Below are 13,552 nucleotides of genomic sequence, written 5' to 3'. Positions count from 1 at the left end.
CTCCCATGCCCCATTTTTTTCTTCAAAGTCATTGCCCAATGTGGATTATGAGAACCTGGTACTATATTTTTAGCGGGTTTAACAGATGCTCGTCTCCTACCCTATTGCTCACCCACCCTGCCACTCTGAATTGGCAGAGGAACTTGCTATCATTTTTCCAGCAAACTTTTTACTTCAATTTACATTTTCTTTTTGGTCCTTTGAGAACCAAATCACTGCAACTGAGCTGCAGAAGGGAGTGAATGGGCGAATTAGCTGCTCCAAAAGAAGCAGATGAACCACTTGTCTGATTTTCTCAAATTTGTTTGTTGAAAATTATTCACTTAAAAATTCCTGATCTGCAGATTATTCATTAGCAGTTTGGTATCAGTATTCAAAATTCAAGCTGTGACGGTTGATTTTTCATTGGACATGTGAAACCATCTATCATCTGTGTTTTCTAATTGTACAAATGCAACTCAGATTCCTTTTTCTGTTGTGAATAATTCATAAAACCAGCTCAAAATTTGCAAGTATTCACTATTTCTAAATGAGAAGTGAACCCGGGGTGGTATAAGAATATTGCTGCTGAATCAGATTTTTTATTATTATTATTATTATTATTTTATTTATTTATTTACCCTGCCTTGTGAAAGACCTTTGACATTGATTTGGGCCAGTGGAACAGCAAAGGATGCATCTGACAATTATGGATTACTAAATAAAATTCTGTCTTGCAAAGCCTGAACATCAAAACACACAGTAATCTACAAACCAAGAGCTATTTTTGCTGGATGTAGAATCCCTGAAGGATGATCTCTGATAATGGGCTTCTCTGCATCTCAAAGAAGTGTGCTAGTGTAGCAAAACCATGAGAAAGGGCTTTTAAATACACTGCAATACAATTAAGTCCTATCAGCAACACTGCAACAGATTTCTTTGGGAGAAAGGGAGGAAGGAGTAACCAAACCACAAAATACAGGCTCATTTCAACTCAGGGCACCTGGGAAAGATGCCTTAGAATCTGTCTGCTGAAATTTGGATAGATTCAAAATCAACATTGATGTTCATCTATACATGTTACCTCCTTGGACATAATAAGCGTACTGCTAAAAGTAACCTCCTTGTACGCTGCAAATATAGCCTCTCTGTGCTCATGAACTGGAGCAGCGGGCACACAGTCCACAACTCTTTTCAAATGAGGGAAAAGCAGAGACCGTAGTATATCTAAGTGTAGACAGACATCAGTATCACCATCAGGAATGGTGTTTATGCAAAATCCTCTTTGCTAGGATGCACAGGCAAATATTTCCACAAAGAATAGATATCTTCCAAGCATTCATGCAATCAAAAGCTCTTCGTACAAAGCAGATTAAACAAGGGCTCTGAACTTGGCCGGAGATGGAGGCGCATAGCATTCAGAACGAATGTTTCTGAAAACTGCTCTCAACCAGGCATGTCCTGCGACAGGCAGAGCCAGTTGGGGTTCAAAACAAGAGGCAGATAAACTCCACCAGTTGTACAGGCTGGTGTCGTGTTTGATGTTCCTTTCAATTGTTTCCTCTGACCTATAAATATTATCTTCAGCTTATCTAGTTTGAGCTTCAGCCAATTAATACTGAGCTCTGCCCCAGTCTCTGCTGACAGCGGATGGATTATCCCATTGCAGTGGTCAGTTCGGGAAAGGCATCAGTCTGGAGCTTAGCATCATTCAAAGATTGGAGGTGTTGCAGTCAACAGCTTCTTCGCTCATGGATCGTGCGCTGAAGCCAGAGGGGAGAGACCAGTACCCTGCAGAAGCTTGGGAAAGGGATGTGAAGTCCCTAACTCATCAGTAAGAATGGTTAGGAAAAAAAAAACAGTCACAACCAAGTTTCATTGCCTGTGGCATACACAGAAAAATCCTCTTAAACGGGCACTGATGTCATCTCTCTACAAAAGTCCGTTATCAAAAATCCATCATTTCCATTGCAGCTTTTGGGTTCAATTTAATTGATCAAAAGTTGGTCCCCATCCAGGCTTAAAGACCCCAATTGTCATTTACTGATTTTGGAGATGAGGGGACATGAGGGTTTCTCCACCAATTCTTTCTAAGATTATCCCATCTTTCAAGATTTGATACTTAGGGAAAGTTGTTTTCTTAGGAAATTGTTATTTTAGAGATGCTGGCAGCCTCCTTCCCCTTCGGCTGTCTCCAGCAGTGGGTCCTGATGCTGTGTCCTGAAGCAGGGAGGGGAAAATCATCTCTAGTTTGCAATTTTTGCCCTGATGCCCCATCAGTTTCTCTCCAGCTGAATCACCACGCAGAAGGATTGCTTCTTCCATCCCTTTTCCTGTACCGCTGCGGAGGCAGGGGCTCACCACAGCTTTAAGCAGTGTATCTGTCTGCAAAATAGCTCAAGCAAGGATCAGCAATGGATTTGGAGGGCAGACATCTCAAATGAGTTATTCAACAAGTCCACTAGGCAGGATTTTGTAGAGGTTTTTACAGAAGCAAAATAATATGTAAGGCTCACCCGCCCCCCATCCCACCCCCCTTACCCTTTGTGGATGGTTATAACGCAACATGTTTCTTGGTGTTCGCCTGGAGCTGCTGAGTTTGTACTTAGAGATCTGTATTCCCCACTGAGCAGCTTTCCAAATTTCCTGTTTGCTGCCAAATTTCCTGTTTGCTTGTTTGAGAACTGCTCATGGATGTTCAGTCATTAAATACACCATCATTTTCACTAAATGCTTAAAAAAATACAGATATTAAATTTTCCAAGATAGTTTCCTGGAAAGCGCTTGCTCTGAGATTTCTACTTTGGATACTTCATTGCCAGACGAGTTAAGCAGCAGCTAATAATCTTTGAGTTTGAGACGAACAATTTAAAACAGTCGTTCTATCCCTAGTTAAAAATTGAATTGAATTAAATTATGCCCTTGTGTTGGATTGTCTTTAAGTGACAATTAAAAACTTGCTGCGTGAAGTAAATATTAATGGCTTATGATTACATTAATTGTTTTTTCCATCTGTATTCCCTGTTGATTAGCAAGGTGATTTCTGTTTGCTTTACCAGTAATTACACAATCTGCTGTAATGAGCTGTTCCCAAACAGCACTGAAATCCAATTTGTATTCTTGGGAAAATGTCCTAAAAGCATGCAAATTTCGTCTAGTTTCTGTTCAGAAAAAGCACACAGGAACAGAATGACAAAAATACAGCTGAGGCAAAACAAAAATAATATAGCTTGTCACTTGGAGAACATCTTAAGAGTGAACTTTTTAGTGCTCTCTGAGAGTTATCAAAAATCCATGGGCTACAACAGAGTACTATTACTTCAGAGTTCTTTTTTGACTAGTTTTCTTCCATTTCCTCAAAGAAAATGCTTATGTGGGATTTCTGAAGATGTCTCAAGTGCACATTCTTCTGAGCCTCTGCTGATGGCGTAAACCTCCCAAATAACTAACAGGAAAGAGAATCCCTTTCCATGAAGCCAGGGAGCCTGGTTTTGAAGAAAAAGAAAAAAAAGAAAAAAAAAAAGGAAAGCAGAAAAAAGTGCTGCTTTACTACATATTGGCTAATTCAGGATACATGAAAAGAAAAATCCACATGAAGATGAGATAAGTGGTTTTAATGCATGTTAGCAGGTCAGGCAATGCTGTAAATCTCTGTTCTGCCACCCCACATTTTATCTCAACGTAACACATGCAGAAACATCCAAATGTCTTGTCTTATCTTGGTTTGCACCTCATGTTAGTTACCACATAGATGCTAAAAGGAGAGCAACTGGCCTTTGCCAAGTGGAAGCAGAAGCTGGGATTCAGGCAAGGCTCAGCAGGACAAAGCATGCTGCAGCAGGAGGGACGGGGACAGTAAACGAGGGTGAGGAGGAAAGTCCAGCAGTAAGAGTAGCTCTGTGCCTGCCTACACCTTGCAAAATGGTTGCAATACAAAGAATTACTGCAATTACTGAAGAGTTGCAATTACTGTGGAAGAATTTCAACTTTTGAAAGTAGTGTAAAAAACCCATCTCAGCTCTGATTGTGCTGAAGTAGGTTTACCAACCATTTTTTAATTCTTGAAGTTATTTAAAGAAGGAGCACATCTCTATGTCCTTTTTTAGAAGAATATGCTTAAAAAGAAAATAATTAATGAATTATGGAGCTTTTGCATGCAGCTTGCTTGGCCCTTTCCATTACTGTGACTGTAGCAGCCAAATTCCTTATACAGTGATGTTCTCCCTTGCACGGAGGATCAGAGCTGGGAGGGACATGTAGACTGCTCTTAACAGTCCAGACAGTCCCACATGCTCTGCAGGGGCAGGAGAGGCTTGTCCTAAGTTCCTCTCCTGGATGACCAGCACCTTTGGAACCCCAGCTGTTGCAGACTGTAAAACATCTTCCTACCATGACTGGGGCTCCATCCAGGATGGGCAGGTGCAGCTGAAAAGACTGGTGCCAGGAGGAGAAGGAAGGAATAAATTAATGGAGAGAAACAGCCTGTGGAGGAGTTAGCGATTCTTTATTTTTGTGCGGAGAGATCAGAGGGATTAAACTTGAAAGCTGTGTCCCAGTGGTGTAGAGACTTTGTGCTGGCCTCCTCCCTGGTTTGACTGTCTTTGGGGTGCTTTGTGCTAAGGCAAACGATGATGAGGATTCCTCCTTGTAGTATGTGCTCCTATTTGTACCGTTGTCCTTTCTGGCAGAAGTCGGGGATCCTATAATTTTTCAGTCGCTCTCCATCCTCGCATTTTCAATACAATATCAGGATCAATCAGGTTCAAGAATCCAAATAAACAGAGGTGATTTTTAAGCTGGGACTGTCATATTTCCCACATCAACTTGGTATTTTTCATATTGATTTGGAACATCTGATTAAATAAATGCTTTGGGGAATAGAGTAAACCTAGAACACCACCTTTTGAAACAGCCCAGACATATTTTTTTCTCTCTCTGTCATCGTGTCATATGTAAGTAGGTTTGATCTTGATCCTGCCCAGAATTAAGCACGCCTTCAGCTCAGCACCTCAGCTCCCACCGGCTGGGGTAGAAGTGCAGTGTAGTCAATGAGGCTGAGCCCCCAGGGAAATGTTCTCAGTAATCACTATGTGCACCCCTGGCGTAATGACACTATCTTCAAATAATAAATAATAATCAAGCATATTCCCGTCTACTCCTGACAACAGCATTCAGCATCAAGAGGGTACCCTGGGATGAATTATGTGGTGCTTTTTGAGATTTTTTTTAAGGGGAGAGGACCTTTCCTCTTCAGCTGCCCTAAATCAAGGCTGTCTCTGCACAGCGTCTGGATGAGAAGCAGAACGTAGTTGATGGAGAAACCCTTTTGCTCTAAACCCCAGCAGAAACACCAGACTTTCAAGGCATCTGCACCCGCACAGCCACTGCTGCTGCACCAAGGAGAAAAGCTTCGGGTCTTGGCCAAGGTTTGTCTGATCAAGGACTGTCATGTGGTCCCCAAAAGTCACAGCCATCCCTCTGCCATACCTACCCAGTGCTGATAAACAGGACCCGGAGGTCTGGCCAAGGTGTCTGTTTGCAGTGAAAAGGTGAATTGAGACAAGCTGAAAATCCTTTTGGAAAGCCAGTTTGCCATCTCACTGGGTGTAAACTCATGGCAGCAGGTCGTTTGACTCACCCTCAGAAGTTAGCTGAGGTTTAGTTGATTCCCAGCCACCTGCCTTGGGAATGGACTGGAGTTGTTAGTAAAGCCTGAGCAGGTGTAAAGGAGGTGACAGATTAAAAGAACAGCGAGATGTAAAGAGGTTCTTTTGGAAACCACCAGGGAAGCAATTAGGATGCAATAATTATTTATTTTAAAGCATTTAAGCCAACAGGAGTGGCACATGCTGTTTGCAACAAGGCTGCCCTCTGAAAAGGAAATATTGCCTTGAAAGGGGTGGACATGAGGACAAGGAAACAACCCAAGAAGTCAGAATATGTGCAGTTTCACAGCCTTAGTTTGAGTACTAGATGGGGATACAAACATAAAAAGAAGGGGACACGTCCTGGAGAAAAAAACCACGAGTGGATGATGTGAAAGCATTTTTTAACCTGAGTTATAAGAAGTAGCGCCAGGCTTTCCAGCAGATAATTTTTGTTTGTAATTAATCTAGGCCCATCATGTTATAATACAGGAGAGCACTCCATACACAGTAATGAACTCCACTGCTGGTGAGGGAAGCTGTTCATTAACTCGTTTGCAGACACGCTTTCATCTCCGTGCCGTGGGCTGACTCTGGAGCAGCCCTAAGGGGTTCATAGTCTTTACCTGAGCATGAGAGTTGTGATTCAAGGAAACAGGTAGCAGGGATGGGAATTTGGTTTGGGTCACCTTAGTCTCTCTCTAGTGTCCTCATTTTAAGACTTTCCTTTAACTTTATGCCCTTCGTTCGTAACAGGCAATTTCTGGATTGGCAGGTGCAATCACACAGTTCTGCGTCTATATGGGAGAAAACGCAATGTCAAAGTGAAAGGGTAAAGATACGTTTGAAAAAAATAAGGCAATAATAAACAGCTGCTCAGAAATGGTAGATGCTAAAGGGAATACCAACCTCATTACAAGCCCTTTTCTCCCAACACTATTTCGGAGTGGCAATAAGAAGTTCCATGTATTTCAATTTACTTGCAAATTCCCCTTTCCCTGTAGTTTTTCCAGTTTGCATTTGGGGTACAGACCTGATTTCATTCCTTTTTGAATCAAGGGGAGCAACTTGGGACCACAGGCCTGGCTCTTAGAGACACTGGGCTGCTGCTCAGGCAGTGAAGATTTTTTTTAGGTAATCCTACCCTTGGCAGCAGTGGACAGGAGAAACCAGACTGGCTTAAAAAAGAGGCACCCAAATTAATGCAAGCTTTCTTTCTTCTACTTTTTTTTTCTTTTTTTTCTTTTTCTTCTTTTTACCACACATTTAGAGAGGGAGAGACAGGTGTTCCTGGGCCACACAAAAAGCTATTTGAAAGCACTGGGGGTCTGCGTTAGCTAGAACTGCTTATTTAAATAAGTGGCTAGAGCTTTCAACTCAGCTGCTGTGTTCCTTTTTGGATGTCCTTTTTTTTCCCTGCTCCCTCCCCTCTAATTTGAACAAGCAGGTTAATTTGATAAAACCCTAGCTGCATAAAACATATGCTGTTGCCCAAACTGGGAAGGAGGTCTCCTCTTCTCCCCGAGACAGCAGCTTGCAGGGTATCACTCACAGCTGTGTGCTGCAGCAGGCAGACATTTAGTAGAGTGGGTTTTAGGACTTATATGACCAGCCAAGGAGGATTTTTATTGTTTCTCAGGCAGAACTCCTTGTTCCCTGGGCTCTGCTATTAATTCATCTCAGCGCTGCTCTGGGGTTAATTAACAAATGCAGCCTATGCTGAGTAGCATCTGCCTTTGAATGGTGCTGCTCAGGTCTGCTTCCAGCTTGGTCCAGTGGATGCTCGCTGGTTATCTGGAATGATGTGCTTTTAGGCTGGTGTGAAGGACTGCAAAAAAGAGAGCAGAAGCCCTTGTTCCAGCTCAAACCCACCTCCTCGCTATAGGCAACTCTGCCAGCCTCGGATGGAACACTGCTCCCAAAGACTGTGCCCTTTGGGTTACTGCCACCAGCACGATTTCATGGCTAGGGAGTCTGTGCATGCAACTAATATGCTATGAAAATGTACGCATATAGGAAGGAACCCCACTACTGTTATAAATGCAATAACTCCTTGGGAAAAAAAGTCTGTGATCTTTTGATTAAAGACCATTTCCCCTGTGTGTGCTGAAAGGAAGCCGCATCGTTGCACTTCCAACTTTATAACTGTTTTTCGGCAGCCTTAAAATTCTCTTCTGACAGCTTTACTAGGGTTTACACTGGTTTATAACACTTGTTTCTTAAGTCACTGTCAGATAATGAAGACATATATACCTATTGTATAACTATCTCTGTGTGTTCATAGTGAACAATTTGATAGTCCAAAACCGCTGCGTATCTGTTAACCGATGAATTGCTGTGAGCACCCTGGGAACCTAACTCTACAGGGGTGTCACCTGGGTACAAATACATGACTCATATTTCACATCTCAAAAACAACAATATTCCATTAAAATAGTAAAAAAAAAAAAAAAAAAAAAGCAGTTACCAAAAAAATCCCCAATTCCTGGACAACAGGGTTTTTTTGGTCAAATACAATCTAGTAGTGGCTTGTCAAAATAATTAAGAAATTCAGACGTTACTCTTATTAGAACATATTAGCAGTAACTTTGTACAGTTATCAGTGAGGGTAGCCTCTCTTCAGAGATCACTGCCTGTGTTCTAGCAGTCTGAGTTCATTGATTCTTCTGGATTTCGCCCTGGAAACACATGTGAATGTCACATGATGGGGCACTCTAGACCGGTGCTGCTAAAGCCACAGAGCCATATAGATTACACGACCTTGGCTTTCCAAATACCAGCCACAGGCCTGGTAATCCCCGTAGCTGGCATTGCCAGTGTTCGATGCAGTTGCAAGATTTAAAAGCTCTCATTTTCCCCTTGAACATAATACTGGAAATAGCAAAAATGAAAGCTGTGGGGTTCATTTGCCTCTACACAGCTCCAGGAGGCTGTCATAAATACCGTTGTAAAATCTGTATAGATAAACTTGCATACAGAAATACGTAGGAGTATAGAAATACAGGTCTATAGGTGTATATATATTTATAGATACATAGATACATAAATACATAGACAAAACTATCCCTGGGCTAAGAAAGTAAGGAACAGGGGCAAAAAATATTCCCTAAATTCCAGGATCAGAGGGTGCTCAACACCCTGTGCCTGTCCACAATCGCAAGAAGAAGCCAAGTTGTGTAGGTAACATCAACGTGGCTTTGCCTAGAGCCTGAGCATTGCTGGGAAACTGCCATTGAGCTGGGCAGTAAATGCTGACTCTTTCCAGGTCTCCGCTCTTACAAAGCGGAATAAATTTTGGGAAGTTGCTGACAGCATTGAGGTTGGGATCTTGTTGGGCTGTTCTGAGATGATGTGAAGAGCGCGAAGGAGATGCCACATGACTGAAATCGTAGGCCGTGCAACTTTTGCTTTTCACATCTATGGAGACAGGATTGCATACACTGATTTATGGGGATCCCTCCCCAGCTTAGGGGCCCTCATTGCTGGCCAGGCCAGACACTGAGGCTAATGCCATGTAGAATATTGATGACTTTGTCCTGGGGACATCAGAGGCACCAAAAGAACAGCAAGTCAAGGGCGTAAGGAACAGTTTAGAGCTAACGTGGAGGATACGATTGCTTAAGTTAAGGGTATGGAAGGTTTAGCTGGAAAGGTGTGAAAGCTTCTTAGTAAGATTTAGTGGCTTCTGGAAAGACCCTCAGGGGAAATCCTAGAAGCAGAGAGCAATCATAGGAATGATATGGCTTCTTAGGTCAGAAGAAGTGTACAGAAGTATGAGAGACACTGCAGATTACCTGTTAGCACACATGCCACCTGAAAGGTGAAGGTGAAAGCTCAAGCCCATGGTAAATGGTTCCAGGCAACAGCGACTCCTTAGGATCCACCTGCTCTCCACAATGGTACTGTGCTCCCTGGTCTTCAGAGGTATTTCTTTCTGAAAAACCTACAAAATGATGCACAAATGGTTACTGAAAAGATTAGAAATGTGCACCGTATTGTGAATCTGGAGGTTACGTTGACCCTGGAGGCATTTTCTGGGTGCCAGCACATTTTCCATACCAAGCGGAGCACAGAGCAGAACCTTGGAGCAGCTCTGAGCTGCGCAGCCTTGTTGTAACAGAAAAAAAACAGCTACACAAACAGCTGACTTCACCTTTTGCTGTGCTTATGTGGGGCAGTCAGCACCAATTTGGAAAACTGCTTGATATTTTTCCTAAAAATAGCCTTCTGGGTCACTTTTAATCAAGTCCAAGCAGCCAAGTCTCTTGTGTTAGTATTTCTCATATAAATAAAATTTGATGGGGATACCTTCAAAACCAACATCCAAGCATTTAAACAACTTGTCTCGAATCAGTTCTGACTCCAGCCTTGTAAATCATTGCTAAATATCACACAGCTTCGCAGCCTAATCCTCTGAAGAGAGATCTAATGCTGTGTAAATCTGTGTCAGGAGGACAACAGCACCTGTGATGGGTTTCAGGGTGACATTTATGGCACTCTAAAGAAAACGGTAACCTCAGATCTGAAGTCTGGTTCTGCAGGATTTGAACAGAAGACCTTCTACTTTGAGGGGAAGGGGAATTACAGGACATAAATCAAGGATGCGGGAGGAAGCATGCAGGTGCACCAACCAAGGCAGTCTGAAGACCTTGAGAAGATCTGGCTTTCAATCATTGTGGGTGAAGCTAGCAAAGGCACTTGTTGGGTGCTTGATTATTTTTCTTTTAAATCTGTACATTCATTTTACAAATGAACCAGCTTCCCTTGGTATGGTATGGTTCTTGGTTTCTATCATTGAGCATGCTGTGATTGAGCTGTTTTTCTTACACCTCCAGCCTTTCTGGATAGGAACCTCCAAGGCTTTGTGGGGTTAAGGCCATTTTCTGCACTAAACTTTCCACCAAAGTCAGAAATATGTGCCACAGTGTTGGTCCTTTCATGGTATCTCAATAATGCCAGTTACGTTACAGTTTTAAGGTGATTGTTTGGATGGCTTTAGTATATTAGCTATACTCTTAACGTATAATATATATATACACTCTAATATATATAGAAGTATGTATATAAGCATATTTGCTTACTGCTATTAGATGAATCCTTCAGCCCTTTCTTATTGTTTAGGCAACATTAAGTCAGTGGGGAGAGGGAATGAAAGGAGAAGGCTTTGGACTGTATGTTAATGCAGCTTCAGAGTACAGGAGGTAACCAGGGCTGGTAAGAAATCAGGAAGACAGAAAATGGGTGCTGCCTCAGTTTGGAAGCATTGGTGAGTTTAAGGTGTTTTTTAAGTCAAACCCAGATTTTCATCTTTAACTGTGAGCATTGACTGAGCAGGATTGAGGTGAAAGCAGCATGTCAAACCTATAGCATTACTTACTCTTAAAATCATTTCTCGGGTGTGTTCATGTCAGGGGTTCAGATCTGCTTTCTTAGAGATGGGAGAAATGGCTTCACCCGGTGATTTTTACCTCCGCAGTGTCTAAGGGGTCTAAGACATTAGACCTTGATTCTAGTCTGTCTGTCTGTTGTGATGTTGTTATACACTCCCCACTAAAATGCAGAAGTGTTTATTAAGACCTTTCTTCCATGTCAGCTGCTGGGTCTGTACACGGGAGGTGAGTTTATGTCACACCTTGTTGAAGAGTGACATGTTACAGCGTGACAGCCAGCCTCTGTGCCACTTAGTCTGCAGAGGTGGGCTGTTTTATCCCAGAAGATATCCAACCTGCTGCATCCAGCCCCAGCCCAGATCTGGTGTCTCTGAGACCTCCTGCCCTTAGGCTTGCTGTCACCGCCATGCCACAATAAAGCTACCAATAGGTAAATAATTTAACAAACTGAGCAAGTTTTGCAAAGATGCTTAGCTGTACAGACAGTGCTTGTACATTAATATATGCATATTCAGGAGGAAGGTTGTTCCATAGAGGATGCTAGCTTGGGACTTAGGGGACCAGGCTTGTCTTACCCTGCTTTATCACAAACCTCGTCGGTGATGGTGGTCATCCATCGGTGGGCTGGTCAGATGGCAGTGGGATTCAGAGAAAGAATCATCCCATCCCAAAATGAAAAGGCAGGTTTCCCACTAGACCTGTCTATCCTCACGGGGGAGCTTAGAGTTTCCTCTTACATTAAGCACCTACTTTTTATATGTAGTGAAGAAGAATCCCTGGGTTTAGGCTTAGCTGCTGTCTTTAAAATGCCGGTAGAGCACACTGCTTCCAGGTCAGCTTTGCACACTCACACTGGTGAGTGTGAGATAATGCAATACTATAACTGGGGCTGTGAAAACAGCTAAGATGGGAGTAAGGGAATTGTGATGAGCAATATGCGTAGTTCTCTTCTAAGAAAGTAATATTTTACACTATGTGGTAACTAATTTTGGTTCTTTTTGTAATCCATGCAAACTGGCATGATACCTATGGCATTGTAAAGCTGTTTCTCACACCCTGTTTGGTAAGGACACAGGCTGTGAACCCCGGTTTGAGCATGCAAAACTCAGTTGTTCCATGTATTTGTTAATCTGACCCGTAATCTCCACTGCCATTCATTTCATCCAGACTCCAGTCCTGTGCCTGATAGTTCTGACCAGCTGGGCACTACTAAAACTCTGAGAACATGAAGAGCATTGGAACCCCTCCATGCTGTCTCCAGATTTGGAAATAGTTTATTTCAATGAAAGAGTCTTTGAGAGGTATGAACCTCAATGCTGAGTGCCTGACAAGTTTCCTTCTCCTTTAGAGGCTGTGCAGAAAGCAGAAAAAAATGAAAAAGTGCAGAATCAGAGAGTCATGCACATCGTTCTTTTATAGTCTATGGTATAAAGTCATGTCTATCAGCAGTCTAGAAGACTTGTTTCTAATCAGTAAGTTCAAGATTAGTAATTGAATGGTAATCGTAAAACCTTTTATCTCTGCTGGAAATGGTTAGATCTTACAGGTGCTTTCACCCTGAAAGCCCTAAATTATAACACACATTGAAAATGTGTGACTCATATTTTCAATAGTGGAAGATGTACACACTTTGTGGAGCATACAGCAAACCTATAGCACGGGCATCACAGAACGGTGGTTTTGTAGTGGTATCTCCTTTCTCACCCACTTTGTGCAAGCTGACGTTAAGAAGATCCCTGTGTGCTTGGTTAGAAGAAAACCAACAACTGTGAAAGACTGTATTTCTAAAAATTTTCCATTAAAGTGGAGTTCTGTTTACGTGTGGATGTAAAAATCTTTTTTTCTGTGTTGGTCTAATCTAATGGCTTCCATTTAAGGGGTTTTTTTTCCCCACTGTTCCACTAATCAGCAGTTTCTTTTCAGGAAGGCAAGTCAGAAGAGAAGGGAAATGCCAGGCGTGTACTAACCATTAAGCATTCTGCTTTCTGTCTCCATTCAGGTCTCTTTAATAAGCCTCATCGCCAATACACTTGGATACTCTGAGATGGGTCCCATTAAATCCCTCAGGACCCTCCGAGCTCTTCGCCCATTAAGAGCATTGTCAAGATTTGAAGGGATGAGGGTAAGAGCATATAAAGCATCGATCAAAGCTCAACTGTGTGACACCAAGCATGTAACAGGGAACTGTTGCACATGGTTTTGTCTTCATTTTGTATGCCAAAGGAAATTAATGATAATGCTTTATCAAAACAACAAAATCAGAAAACCCTTCTTTGTCTTGATTGCAATTGTATCGTTACAGATTTATCCTCTGGTGGATTTAATAATAAACTAATCCTGCTGCCTAACTTGTCATATTGCACTTCAAAAAACAGCTTTTTGTCCGAGGAAGCATCTGGCTAACAATTACCTCTCAATTATAAGGTGTATCAGGGGAATAACCAAGCTACAAGTTTGCTCCCTGCTTTTGACATGTATTAAAATGAGACTGACTGGGAAAGTTCTTAACGACTTTTTCACTAATAGTTAAAGCAAAAA

The 13,552-nt window shown here is 42.2% G+C and overlaps 1 protein-coding gene across 3 annotated transcripts in view; it reads left to right on the top strand.

Moving 5' to 3' along the window:
- Positions 1-13,552, top strand: part of LOC130148743 (sodium channel protein type 5 subunit alpha-like) — a 215,420-nt gene that overhangs the window by 180,761 nt on the left and 21,107 nt on the right. For all 3 annotated transcript variants that reach the window (XM_056337668.1, XM_056337667.1, XM_056337666.1), the window contains one exon: positions 13,014-13,136. In XM_056337668.1, the coding sequence (XP_056193643.1) occupies positions 13,014-13,136 (123 nt within the window). The remainder of the gene's footprint in view (positions 1-13,013; positions 13,137-13,552) is intronic.

The sequence above is a fragment of the Falco biarmicus genome, chromosome 4 (assembly GCF_023638135.1).
Source record: "Falco biarmicus isolate bFalBia1 chromosome 4, bFalBia1.pri, whole genome shotgun sequence".
Lineage (NCBI taxonomy): Eukaryota > Metazoa > Chordata > Aves > Falconiformes > Falconidae > Falco > Falco biarmicus.
The sequence above is the reverse complement of the archived record's forward strand: the minus strand, read 5'-3'. Positions and strand labels throughout refer to the sequence as shown.